Source organism: Malania oleifera, chromosome 8 (assembly GCF_029873635.1).
Source record: "Malania oleifera isolate guangnan ecotype guangnan chromosome 8, ASM2987363v1, whole genome shotgun sequence".
NCBI lineage: Eukaryota > Viridiplantae > Streptophyta > Magnoliopsida > Santalales > Ximeniaceae > Malania > Malania oleifera.
Window position 1 is genome coordinate 28,818,024 of NC_080424.1, and position 14,499 is coordinate 28,832,522.

General features: G+C 37.7%; 1 protein-coding gene across 2 annotated transcripts; it reads left to right on the top strand.

Moving 5' to 3' along the window:
• The first annotated feature begins 8,446 nt into the window (after window positions 1-8,446).
• LOC131161955 (IAA-amino acid hydrolase ILR1-like 6) lies at window positions 8,447-14,495 on the top strand. 2 transcript variants are annotated; one of them, XM_058118016.1, is made up of 5 exons: window positions 8,447-9,042; window positions 9,855-9,980; window positions 12,799-13,113; window positions 13,665-13,793; window positions 13,887-14,495. In XM_058118016.1, the coding sequence occupies exons 1-5, from the start codon at window positions 8,557-8,559 to the stop codon at window positions 14,250-14,252; spliced, it is 1,422 nt and encodes a 473-aa protein (XP_057973999.1). In that variant the 5' UTR covers window positions 8,447-8,556; the 3' UTR covers window positions 14,253-14,495. The 2 variants fall into 2 exon arrangements, with proteins under 2 accessions (XP_057973999.1, XP_057973998.1); XM_058118015.1 differs by having other exon boundaries at window positions 8,557-9,042; window positions 13,665-14,495.
• The last annotated feature ends 4 nt before the right edge of the window (window positions 14,496-14,499 follow it).

Consider the following 14,499-nt stretch of genomic DNA (forward strand, 5'->3'; position numbering starts at 1 on the left):
TATATAAATCTACACAAGAGGTACTCAAGCAGACAGTATATCATCCAGTTTTGAGCATGCAAGAACCTAACATTTCTACCAGCAAGCAATACACATCAACTACATCCGCCATGTAGGAGGATGTGTATGTGTGGTGAGAGTGTATAATCGAAAAGCAAAAGTAAAAGTTGTTTAGTTATTATAGACCCCAAATGTATGTAGTAAAAGATAGGATAGATAAAATATAAGTGTAACGACCTAAAGAATAATGTTATTTAAATAATAAAAAGAAAGGGGAATGAAAACCGGAGCGTTCGTCGATGACGTTGCATTTTGGAAAGGATAATCCCGAGGAATTTTTCAGCTTCTCATCGACGAACACAGGGGACTCGTCGACGAGGGTATAAGAGGAGCTCGTCGACGAGGACAAGATTCGTTGACGAGAAGATAACGAGAGAAGATTTTAGGAATCTTGAAATTCATTGACGAGGGTTGAAATTTGTCGATGAACTTTCTACAGGACTCGTCGACGAGGTGACGTGGCTCATCGACGAATCCCACAGGATAAATAGGGTTAAACGTGATTTTTCAGTCATTTTGCGGTGCAGAACTTCTCTCTCTTTCTTACCCTTCGGTTCCTCCCCCTTCTCTTTTCGATTTCTGGCTGGATTTCCACCAGTTCGAGGATATGAAGCCACCACAACACTCCAAGGAAAGTTTTCTGTAAATTTGTTGAAACGGATCGTTGATGGGGCTAAGGTGGAAACCATCCTAAATTCAGGGTAAGGCTTCCTACTCAATATTTGAATTCTCTACAGTTGTGATTGCGTTTCCGCCCCACATAATTTAACACACTCCAAGGACACAAACGAGTGTGTGGCACCAGAATTAAAAAGTGTAATAACTTTAAATGAAAACATATTAACAGTACCTATCACCACATCGTCAGCCGTCTCAGCGTCGCCTGACGTCAAAGCAAAAACTCTAGGTGGGGCCATATTCCTCTGCTGGCCTCCTCATGGCGCCTGGTAACCTCCTCGTGCAGGTCTAGGAGCAGGAACAGCACCAATCTGCGACGGACACTCCCTTATCATATGTCTTAGCTCCTCGCACCTGTAGCATACACCTCGCCCGACACGACACTCCCCCAGGTGTCTCTTCCCATAAGATGGGCAAGTTGGAGATGGCTGCACATCCTGGAAACTGCGATTCCCGGTCTCCTATCTCTGGTCTTTATAATAGCCACCTCTTTTCCACGCAGCACAGTTGACTCCCTACTAGGAACCGAAAGGTGCGAATCTCTTCTTCTGTCTCTATTCCTCAACCTCCAACCGATCACCAATTTCTGCTATAGTGGCTCTATCCACTAGTTCAGCAAAATCCTGCAACTTCAGAATCGATACCTGTTTATAAATTTCTCTCCTCATACCTCTTTCAAACTGTCGTACCTTCTTCACCTCATCTGGAATGATGTACGAGGCGAAGCAAGATAGCTCGATGAACCTCTCTGCGTACTGCTGTACTGACAACTGTCCCTGCTTCAGATTCAGGAACTCCTCAATCTTAGCCTCCCTGGACGAGGCTGGAAAATACCTGTCGAAGAATATTTCTTTAAACCGCTCCCACGTCATCTCCACAGGTATAGCTCTCTGCTGCTCTAAAAGTCTCACTGTCGACCACCATCTCTCGATCTTCCCAGTCAGTCTATAGGTGGCAAACCACACCTTTTGCTCCTCTGAACACTACAGTACTACAAACACTTTTTTTATCTCCTACACCCAGTTTTCAGCAACTACAAGATCTGTCCCTCCTGAGAAAGTTGGAGGACTCGTCTTAATAAACTTCTCAATTGAACTACCATGGCCTGCTGATGGACCACCCTATTCCTTCGAACTCTTGGAAATTTCTTCCATAACCTGCTGTGCCACGCTGCGTAAGACGACATTTGAATCACTAACCGCAACGCTTGAGGGTCCAGCACCCTCACTCCCCCTGGCGTGGGCACTATTGCCACCAAGATCCATCCTGAAAAACATGTAACTTAACTCGAAACCTCCTTTTCTATACATATCACTCAACTCATATGCTATTTTCTCCTAATTAATTCATCGCTCCTGATCTTAATTCAAGGTTTAATCCTGCAACCTAGATACCCAACCCGCCAATAGTTTACCATGACTTTCCTGAAATTGTCACTCCAGGAAAATCACACAAACCACCATGGAAGTCCTGCATCTAAACTACAAAACCAGACCTCAAATTCCCTTATCCTATACTCTGGTATTATTACTGCTGCACTCTAAAGTTTACATAACCTAGTATCTTAGGCTCTAATACCAAACTGTAACAATCTCAAATTCCTTAACATAAAATGTAACATAATAAATGGAAAAGGTCAACCCGAACCCATGGGTAACGGGGACACCTGTCAATCACAGCGGAAACCTAAGCAGCGGTAAACATAAAATTTAAATCATCCATCCATAAAGTATAATACCAGAGTTTATTACAACATCAAAAAACTATATTTATATCCATTCCCATAAACATCAAAATAACTCTAGGATCAAACACAAAATAATTCTGATCCTAGCACAAAATCTTACCCTCATAATGGGGTAATATCACTAACTCAACGGCGGCCACAACTCGCCAGTCACTCAAGGTCTCCTAAAAAATTAATTAATGTTGGGAGTAAGACACATCTCAGTAAGGGAAAATAAACTAAATACAGTTGTGTGGCAACATGAACATTTAATGCAATTATACATATAAAATACATTTCATATTTTCGTAAATGTTCATCATATCATACTAAATAATCACATGCTTCCATATTTTCTAATAAGTCATATCATACATAAAAACATCTGTTATAACTGATAATACCGAAAACATACCCAGGATGAATAGCTAGCGGGTGGCACGTATTACCCCCTATGACGGGTTGTGCAGCCCGAAGGCGGAACCCGACAATAGTTGGCCGACCACTGTCGCGTAAAAAATATGCCTGTAAGTACGATGGGCCCACCGCACCCTAGTCCGGACTGCTAGGTGGACGTTCACACTCTACTGAAAGCCACATCGACTATCTATCTCCCACCCCCTTGTGCAGTGGTTAGCACTAATCTGAACATAAATATCTTATCTATATAGCTACAATATCGAGCTCCTGAAACTGAACTAAACTAACATCCGAGTTTTGATAACATATAGTACATGATAATATAGCATTTTTCATAATTACGCCCTCATGTCGAATATTTCATAATTACGGCCTCATGCCAAATATTTCATAATTACGACCTCGTGTCGAACATTTCATACATATCATTCTGAAAATAATCAATTTATCATACATTTCAACATCATAAGGCATTGTATACTTTCGTAATTTCTCAAACAATACTGCATTCATATCATTATCATATCATAATATTTTTTCACGTAAAATAATATTCACACCGCACATTTGTTGTATAAAACCATACATTGCATTTTAAAATCATACTTTCTGGCATCTCATACATATATATACATTTCAACATATTAGCAGTATTTTTCTCAAACATACATTTCCTTCGAAATCTATAGCTATAATACATGCTTTCCAGAAAATAACTTTTCTCATAAATAATAATAATTTGCATGAAAATAACTACTTTAGTTTATTCCCTTACCTGACTACTGAGAGAGCCCCCTAAAATATCCTGATCTAACACCTGTAGGATTTCCTGATTAATACCCTAAAAATGAAAACTCCCAGTACTAAATTTCAATATTTCTACGTGTACATCATTTCCTATAACTACCATAAGATCAAATTTCACTTAGAAAGCTTTACCTCAACTTAGGGATGATTTCCAACTTGCTTTCACCAACGATTCGCTCTAACAGATTTGAAAAGAACTTCCCCAAGAGCATCGTGGTGACTTTGGATTGTCGATCCGGCATAAATCTGACCCAAAATTGATGAGACAAAGAGAGAGAGAGAGAGAGAGAGAGAGAGAGAGAGAGAGAGAGAGAGAGAGAAAGAGAGAGAGAGAGAGAGAGAGAGAGAGGAGAGAGGTTGCTTAATAATGAAGATAAAAATCCGAATTTTGATATTTATAGAACAGGGGATTCGTAGACGAGCCACGTCATTTGTCGAAAAATCATTTAATAATTTTGTCGACGAAATTCAGTCGGCTCAAAACCTCTCTTAGTATTTCCTCGTCGATGAAATTCAGTCTTCATCGATGAATTCTCTTATACCCTGGTCGACGAATCCTGACTTCGTCGACCAGTCCTCTGATAATTTTCCTTCCTCTTTATTATTTAAATTCCATTTTTATTTGGGTTGTCACAAAATGAATCCTTAGGTATCTAGTTGGAACTATAGAGTTAGGACTATGGTACCCTAAGCATACTACATTTGAAATTGTGAGTTATACTGATGCTGACTTTACCAATAGTAAGGTTGATAGAAAGAGTACTCGTGACATTTGTCACTATTTAGGACAATCTCTCGTTTCTTGGTTCTCCAAGAAACAAAACTCAGTTGCTTTATCCACAATCGAAGTAGAATATATTGTGGCTGGAAGTTGTGTTCAAACTCTTTATATGAAACAACAACTTATGGATTTTGGTCTTGTAGGTTATCTAATAGTATATCATGATCTATATCATTTCTATGACGATGATAACAATTCCCGACTCAAGTTGTCATAAAAAAAAATACAATCCTCCTCCTTGGAGGTTTTCTCCCTAAACCTAACCAAATTATAGTTCTGAATATCCAAAATTTAGAATATAGGTAGGTTGTTCTAAGAAAAATTGTCGCTTGTTTTCCTGAAATCGTCGATGGTTTCAATCTGAAACTGAAATCCCGTGAGTTGGATGGACAATTTCACTCACAAATGTCTTTTAGTATTTGGGACATAACTTTTACTAGAGAACTCCAAATAGGGCGATCTTGGTATCAAAAGAAATCTAAGAAAATTTCCAACAACTTTTGTGTTTAACAGTTTTAAAAATGGGAAGTTTTTGATAGAGAAACTTGCACATAAATTCAGCGGCCAAAAAAAATGAAGATGTTGGGACTTAGAGGGTTTGCCTAATTCGACCTAGGCTCTGATACCAAAATGATGTAGGATGCGATTGGTTGACCTATGTCCTATGGTTCAACCCTCACACAATCACATACACTCAAAACACTTTGACTTAAGAATTAAATCAATCAAACATAAACACCATAAATCATGTTTTAGTTCACATGTTCAAGGATTTTGAAAAAGTGTATGACTTGCCCAGCAATTAAGTCTCAATTGGTTCTTTCACAAAGAAATCAAGTTATATAGTGAAAAGTTACTCTTTCAACGTTTCAAGAATATAAGTTCTATATTAGCAAACTAATATTCATTCAAGTAATTTTAACTAGCAAGAATCAATATTGCAATTTATGGATTCAAGTGGTTTTTTTCAAGTATGGATTTGTAGGCTATGAGCAATGGTTCTCAAAATAAAACAAGGATTCAAACAAGTACCAAATTTACCAAGAGATTCATTTGAATGACTTGACATTATTCCCATGTATTTAGATCACATTGTAGGTCCTTCATACAAGCTTTGAAACACTAATACAAACGCAGCTATGGAGTGTCAGGGAGGTGACCGTGTGGGTGCATGATGGTGGTGGCTATGTGGTGTTGATGGAGGGTGTGAGAATGTTAGATAGAGGAGGGAATGATGGAGTCATTGGATAAAGTGGTCCCTCACCACTTAATCTCCGGAGAGAACATTGTAGCCTCACACTACTCACTCACAAGGAGATTAACAAGCTTAACAAGCTCAAACAAAGAAATGCTTCTTCTATATTCAATTTCAACTCTATTCATCTTTGTTCTCACAATAAGAAGGCTATTTATAGACATAGCTAAGGAGGCAAGCATGGGAAACAAAGCATAGGGGGAGACAAAGCATGGGGGAAATAATCATGGGTTACAAATCATGGAGGGATAAAGCATGCTTGCAAAAATAATTACTCATACTTACTATACACATGCACACAAGCTTAATTGTCTTACAAATTAAATATTAAACATATATTAAAGGGAGACCCAATCCGTGCGGGGCCCATGAAGCCGTGTGGGCCCCACAGGGTCTTAGACTCGACTTCCTTCAAAATATGAACTGAGGTCTTCTCGTACCAAAAGTATTTAAGTATTCTTCGAACAACTCCACGTGTTCCTACAAAATAGTTATGAACAAAAATGGACATTTAGAGGTTGTCCACGTGTCATCATATCTGTAAATGAAATGGGTAAGGTCGGTTGATCCCTATCAAGTTACAACTTTATCTCATACATTAAAGAAGACAAAGACCTCTCACCTATATGGCATGTAAATGGGAGGATTTCAAAACCTAATCATTCATGTACACTTGAACTCATGAAACCATATAAGGGAGTTTGAGAATGAGAGATTTATCTTACTAGTCTTGAAGTTTTGATCTCTCCAACCTTTGAATAATCTAGTCTTGAAGTTTTGATCTCTCCAACCTTCGAATAAGCTCTTCCTTCTCTTAACTTGAATGTTCAATCTCCAAGCTTCAAGCTTTCTTTTCTTCCTTTCTCCTCCTTTCTGCTTTTGCTCTTTCTCTTTTGCTCTTTCTTCCCCTTTCTTGGAATGAACGTATGCTCTGATTCCTTTGTGTGTTAAACATGTGTCTTCCCTTTTGCAAAGCTAGAAATTCTTATTATAAAGAAGTAAGGGAGTTTGCCCTAATCCATAAATTTCAAAAATGTCCTTTTAGAATGGAGAAACCCCTTCCTTGTCCTAAATGGGCTTTTGGCAATAATAAATAACTCTTCTAAGGATAGTATTTTATCCTTATTCAGGATAACTTCTCAAATTAACTCAATCAAGGCTGAATTAAGTATTAAAAATGCAATTAAGAGCTCAAATTTAAAATTCATGAAGAAAATCTCAGGAAAAGGAAAGAAACTTTAATTTGACTCTCCTTTTCTCCAATTAATTTCAATACGGATAAAATTATATGTCTACATTGCTATTGTCTTATATTACATTAAAAAAAATTTCATTATGTAATTAAATCTTAATTTTACAAAAATAGTGCTGCTCTAAACATTTCAAAGGGTTGAAAACATATTAAAATTTATTAGATAGCAAGCAATTAAAATAATTTGTTAAAATTTAGTTTTGGTTCATAGAATCAAATTTGAATTTGAAGTATAATGGAATGAAAGAGTAAGAAAAGATTGGAGGTTTTTTTTTTTTTTCGCCTTTAAGTACATGCAAATTCAAGGAATTCTCCTAGACCTTGATTTTGTGGTTACCAATTTTAATAAGGTGAGTGCTCTATTTTATGTCATTGTGACCTTCATCAAATTTTATGTTCTGGAGACCCTAATCGATTTCCAAAGTGGGTAAAATAATTGTACTTTGGGCCATATTGGACTTCCCAAAAAAGCTTTCTAACTTTAAGTGTGGGTAGGGCTTATGTCTAGGCGTAGGGCCCACCCATATCTTTTCAGAAGACTCTGAAAACTTATTTTTAAGAAAAGCAATTAATTATTTTACTTGTAATTCCTATATATTTAGGTTGTAATTGAGAGAATGAATTTTACATTTCATAATTTGGATTTATGAAATTGGATGAAACTCAATACGAGTTTGTATTGAGTTTTGTTCAAATTTATATAAATTTAAAGTAAATTTTTAAAATTTAAACTTCTAAATATAATATCAATATTCTGATATTTAATTTGCATATGTATATTAATTGACAAACAGATTATTGAAAACAAACGATGATAAATAAAAATAATATATTGATCAAATATACAAAAATAAATTATAGTAACTAGTGAAGGCATTTTCTAAAATAAGTGACTATAAAAAATATAGAAGACGCCTTAAAATACTAGCCGACTTAGAAAATTTATTGGAGTTATTATTATTATTACATTAAAAAAATTTCAATAATATATAGCCAACCAATTTAGTCAAAGATTTTAATCATATGTACACTAAAGTCTTGGGATAAATTTGGTGAATGAGTAAAATTATTGACTATCAATGCAGCTGGTTGACCTTACCACCCTTTTATTACTTATGTGCTTATTAATTTACAAAAAAAAATAAATAAAGAAATAAAATAAACTTTCTGAATAAACCCCGCCATTTGTCAAAAAAATAAAAAATAAAAAATAAAAAAATAAAAGTCGCGAGCCCATGAGCATTTTCACACGTGTGTATACGTAACAGAGACGCCATCACAAGCAAAGGTGAGTGTCAATCCGTCTCGCTGTAGAGCTCTACGGAACGTGTGGGGGCAGCTGCTCCGATTAGACTTTTGTTTTTTTTGTTTTTTTTTCTTCGTATTAAAGTAATCAAATTCCCCCACGTGACCGTTATGGGTCTGTCCTCTTTATCCCCACGTGTTTTTTAACTCTCTCTCCTCTCCGCCACTCTCTCTCTCTTCTCACTCTATATTCCTCTCTTCTTCCCCACCACTCCTCCTCACTCTGGTGGTTGCCAATTGCCATCTCTCTCTCTCTCTCTCTCTCTCTCATCATGAGAGTTCGTAAACTACGTTTCATGGTTTCTTCAATCTCCATCATCATCGTCCTGAGATGGGTTTTCATGGCGGTCGCAGTTCCGACAGTCTCGTCTGATCACTTCTCCTACTTCGACAATACCTGTTTCAATGCCAATCCTAATTCGCAGGGCTACAGGAACCGCAACTCCTCCGTCCGCCGCCCGGAGCTGCCTTCTTCGGACTGCGGGGCCTGGACGGAGGCCTGCTCGGAGGCGGTCCTCCGCGTTGCCCGGCGGCCGGAGACGGCGGAGTGGCTGAGGAGTCTCAGGAGGAGGATTCACGAGAACCCGGAACTGGCTTACGAGGAATTCGAGACGAGCCGGCTGGTTCGGGACGAGTTGGACCGGATGGAAGTGAGTTACAGGTTCCCGATGGCCAAGACCGGAATCCGAGCATCTATTGGCACCGGCGGTCCCCCTTTCGTCGCCCTCCGGGCTGACATGGATGCCCTCCCAATTCAGGTTTGTTCTCATCTACGGTAGTAATATGATTTATCCTCATACCTGTCAAAAAGGAAGTATGACTTTTCTTTTTCCTCCGGTGTTTTGAATAAATAAATAAGCAAATGTGTGTGTATTTAATTATCTCATGATTTCCCATTATTATCATTTTAAATATATTTTGTTCCTTAATTAAATGGATTAAATTTAAGCATGTTCAGTGAGTAGTAAATTAGTAATACTAATCACTCTTGCAAAGCAGAAATTGTGTACGCATGGATTGGAATCATCTCATTACCCACACTTATATTTCTAAATTATCTTTCGATTTTTGTGATATATTTGCTTTGCCATTTGCAAGAGGTAGCGATATAGGTGGATTTTTTTTTTTCGTACTTTAATTTTAGAAAGTAAATAAGCAAAATCACCTCATGGTCACAGACTTGTGATGAATAGTATTACTATTTGATTTTTTTTTTTTTTTGTCTTTTAAATCCCTTCAATTGAGTAGGGCATTAATTAATATTTTTGTTTTTCAATTAGAACCCATTAAACTTAATTAAATTACAAAAAAAGAAAAAAAAAATAGCATATCTCGTTTTATATTCTTCGATCTCAGAGATCAAACCTGAAATATTTCGCATGCAAACTTGGAACTCTAATGGTTGATTCGAACTTGTACGTGTTTCACAGAGAACATTGCTGACTTTGGCTTCTTTTTTTCTTGTGTGCGCTAATAAGTAGAGGGAAATGGGGATCGGAGGGCTGCATGTGTAACTAAGGGGAGGACTGATGAGAATTGAAGTAATAATTGGAGTGGGTTGTGGGTGCAGGAGGCTGTAGAATGGGATCACAAAAGCAAAGTTGCTGGCAAAATGCACGCGTGTGGACACGACGCGCACGTGGCCATGCTTATCGGTGCCGCCAAGATCTTGAAGTCTCGTGAGCATCACTTGAAGGTTGGTTTTATTTACCCAAAATAAATAAATAAATAAGTCTACAAAACTGTGAAATTATGATCCAGAGAAAAGATCAACTAATTCACTAGACAGCGCATCATTTTTTATAAATTCTTATTGCCATTTATACGAGTCTAGTAGTTGTTTCTTTGAAGTTGTCTTTGGAATCATATATGCAGATTTCAGTCTTTGAAAAGAAAGTTTCCAAATTAATTTCGAGCAAATGGGATCATCGTTCTCTAAAAATAAGCGTAGTGCCATGCCATGCCTTAGGTCAAAAAAAGGATGAGGAGATGGGTTTCTTTTTTCTCACATGTCAGCCAGAAATGACCTTTGAGACTTTCTTCCCATTGTCTACATTCAGCACACACGACGTCACAACGCACTCCAGCACAGAAAGAGTGCACATGGTGATCACAATACAAAACCACCCATGGGAAAGATACCAAAACCTGATTCAAAAAACTAAAACAAGATAACAAAATGAAACAAAAAAAAAAAAGAGAGAGAACTCAAGTGACGTGCAAACAAAGATTTTCTGCAATTAGAGTTTAGTGTTCTTACCTCGTTGGTGATTGGCAATGAGTTAGAAAGCGACTGAAAAAAGAGTTTTAACAGCTTGTGGTGTTAAAGGGTATTTCATAGTCATGTTTTTTCGTAATGTCAAGATCAGTTCTTTTAGGTACAGGTGAAAAAGAAAGGAACCCCGAGAACGAAACCTTGGAAATTCTGTTTATCTCTGTCATTGATAAACCGTGTTCTCTACCTTTCAACGAATGGCTAACATTAATCATAAGAGGAGAGTAGAGGATATATAGTTTTCTAGATTCCTCATTGATATGGACATTACCCATTTGTCATGTGTGGCTTGTCTATTTTTTGCATTGAAGTCAATAAACAGTAGGCCTGCAACTAGTTACAACCATGCGATGCTATGGTTTTGTTACACTTGATCTTGGCCTTTTAAAATATGTCAGAAGCAGTTCGATGGGGGATTTTCACATTCAGGATTGAACAAACATTTTCATATTCACACGCTCAATTACAGACTTTGCCCATTAATAAAGGATTTTTTCCCTTATCTATTTATTTATCTTTGTCGGTGGGTGGATCAGTTTTTTTCTTTCCCCGGGGGGGTGGGTGTGGGGGAGGAAGTAAAGAATAAGGAATAATTGATGAGTGAAGATTTTGTAGCTTTTTTTTGGAGTACTTCCCCTCTGAACTGTGATATATTAATGCCTTTTTAACTGTTGAGCTAAACTTATTCCTTCTGGCGCACATGTTTAGAGACTGAATATATTCCAACTTTCTTGATATGAGCAAGCTGAACTCAACTCTTACCTATGAGGCTGTCGCTTCCTTTTCTTGTCATCTTTACTTTGAAGTTGATGGCATAACCCAGGAATCTCTAGTAAAAGTAATCCGAGTTTTCAATAACTAATTTGCTTTAATGCTTCCATGGATTGCCTGTTCAAATGACACAGATCTGATTGTGAAAGTAAGGCTGTGATTGGAAGTTCAAATTTCAGGTATTAAATTTGAATTGATATGGCGTACTGTCTAAATTCCAAGCTCCCAAGCACAGTTTAAGTGTTGCTTGGATTATGATCTTCCTGTCTCAGAAGTGTTAAATCAGGTTTTGAAAGCTCACTAAATTGCTGTAAAAAGTTTCAATCAGATTCTGAAAATTGCTGTAAAACTTTCATTTGATCTAAAATGCTGCATGCTTGACGTATTTCATGAAGCAAGATAATTTTAAAAAACAATTTTAGAAAACCCTTTATGTTGACCAGAGCACATGCAGAGTGTAAGGAATTATATATTTAATAGATTACAGATTTCTGTCTCTAATGCAGCTGAATGGGTACTCCCAATGCTTGTGAAAACTGACAATGGGCTACTTAGATCCTACTATTCTGCCTAACAATAAAGTTTGGCTGATATATCTTTATACTATATGTTATTGGGTACGAGAGAGCCCTTCACGATCATGTGTACAATGATTACTGTTGCCTGGTTCTCGTGCGGTGAGTAAACTTTAATTTGGTAGGTAAGGTTGCAAAGTTTTTATATTAGATTCATCATTTTTCAAGTCACTCAGATGTCTCTGTCTTCTGGTTCAAGGGGCATGTGGGTTGCTACACTTCCTAGAGAAGAGAAATAATTTTACGCTCCAGGGCTAAAATTGCTTAGCATACCTTTACCTCCGTCAGTCTCTTTGGAGAGAAATGGACTGAGGAAAATGAAAAAAAAAAAAAAAAAAAACTTGTTATACCACTTGGAACATTGTTTGCCTTTATAAGAGGGAGTGAAGGCAAACATTAGAAAAGAACACAAAAGTCAATCTACATTTACAAAAATATCCACATGCCATAGGATTACCTTTTGAGCTTACTCCGGTTGTGCTTGGGATGTCAATTTCAAGCTTCAATTTTAAGTTTATACGAACTTAAACAAAATTAGATACAATTTTATGTTACATAATATTTAAATCTAAATATATTCAATACTCAAGGCACAAAATAAGATCAGAGTGTTTTGTCTAAATTTTAACCCTCCACCCCACCATCCCAACCCCACTTTTTTTTTTTTTTTTTTTTTTTTTTCTGGATAGACTTTTCCTAATGATTGCACCCAAAACCCCAGCTAGATAAGACTGGCATAATGTAATTTTGCCTTCCGGACTTCTTTTGTCCATGTCATTGCTGTTTTTGTTCCAAAAATAGAAGTACTGAGCCCATTGATGCACTGCGTTTTGCATTTTGGCTGAACACAAAATCTCCCATTTGCTAACAGATCTGAACTGTAACCGTCACAGGGAACTGTAATTCTGCTATTTCAGCCAGCCGAGGAAGCTGGGAACGGTGCAAAACAAATGATCAGAGATGGGGCACTGGAGGATGTGGAGGCCATATTTGCAGTTCATGTATCACACGAGCACCCAACCGGAATCATCGGATCGAGGCCTGGTCCTTTGCTGGCTGGTTGTGGCTTTTTCAGAGCTGTTATTAGTGGTAAAAGAGGCAGGGCTGGGAACCCACACCGCTCCGTTGATCCTGTCTTAGCAGCCTCAGCTGCAGTCATCAGCTTACAAGGCATTGTGTCCCGCGAAGCTAACCCACTGGATTCACAGGTGATACTCACAGCATTTCTATTTCAATTTTTGCTGTTTTTTCTTCTTGTTTTGAGTGAGCCAATTGCTAGAAGATGCCACTGTTCTAAATTCGAAGCGGCTAAAGGTTGTAAAACAGTACTAATAAGACATTATTACAAACTTAGCTCGCTGACGTCTTTTTGCTTTTATCTTCAAATTTTTTTTTATTTTTTTAATTTTTTGTCTTTTTTTTTTCATTTGTTTGTTCGTTTTCTGAGGAAGTTCAAGGTGGGTGCTTGACAGTTTAGTCATCTATTTGAGAGGTGATTGTAGACAAAAACGACACCCACCAAGCAGGATGATAAGGTTGTTGCTTGTCAATGGAGCCTCACATAATGATGGTACTGAGCATTAAGAACAGTATCAATTAGTATGATTTGAAAGATTTTTTCTCGTGTCTGAAAAGACAAAATAATTTCATTAACCACCAAAGAATAGTTAAGCAGCAAGATTTGGAAGATTCAACCGTCTTTTTCTCCCTCTGATTGTGTGAATTGTGACCCTTGATTTTTGCTGATTACCCTGTTTAGGTTGTATCGGTGACTATATTCAATGGAGGCAACAATCTTGACATGATACCAGACACCGTGGTGATTGGTGGTACCTTTAGGGCGTTCTCCAACACAAGTTTCTACCAACTCCTCCAAAGAATTGAGGAGGTTTGTTTTGTCATAGAGCCTCAATCAAACTTAGGACAACCCTCGGCATTAATTTTGAAGCTGACAAAGTCGGTACTTTTTCTCAATGTACAGGTGATTGTAGAACAGGCCAGCGTTTTCAGATGCTCCGCAACGGTCGACTTCTTCGAAAAAGAGTACACAATTTATCCACCGACCGTGAACAATGAGCACATGTATGAGCACGTCAAAAAGGTGGCTACGGACTTGTTGGGTGCCAGAAATTTCAGGGTTGTGTCGCCAATGATGGGTGCAGAGGACTTCTCCTTTTACTCGGAAGTGGTTCCTGCAGCATTCTTCTACATAGGCATAATGAACGAGACACTGGGGTCTGTCCATACAGGCCACTCACCTTATTTCATGATCGACGAAGATGTTCTGCCTGTAGGTGCTGCAGCTCATGCTGCCATTGCCGAAAGATATCTCAACGAACATGGATGATGCAAAGACGTTATTATTTTTGTAGTTGTTCATTGATTTTTGGTGTGTTTCGGGGTTGGGGGATGATGGGTACAGGGTAAGTCCCCCTTGAGCAGGATCCTCTGCTCGTTAATGTAATTTTGTTTGTTCCTTCATAGGTAGTGTGATTTTAGCACTAAATAATCTTTTTTTAAGGGTACGTAGCTACAGTTTGTTCTGATTATTTGCAAGGCTCAATTTCTATTGAGAAAAGTTGTCATTTTCCTAA

Bases quoted from the DNA above. Each gene is read 5' to 3' on its own strand.
- LOC131161955 (XM_058118015.1), top strand. From the start codon at position 8,557: ATGAGAGTTCGTAAACTACGTTTCATGGTTTCTTCAATCTCCATCATC. The intron at 9,043-9,854 runs GTTTGTTCTCAT...TTGTGGGTGCAG, and splicing joins TGGATGCCCTCCCAATTCAG to GAGGCTGTAGAATGGGATCA. The intron at 9,981-12,798 runs GTTGGTTTTATT...TAACCGTCACAG, and splicing joins CTCGTGAGCATCACTTGAAG to GGAACTGTAATTCTGCTATT.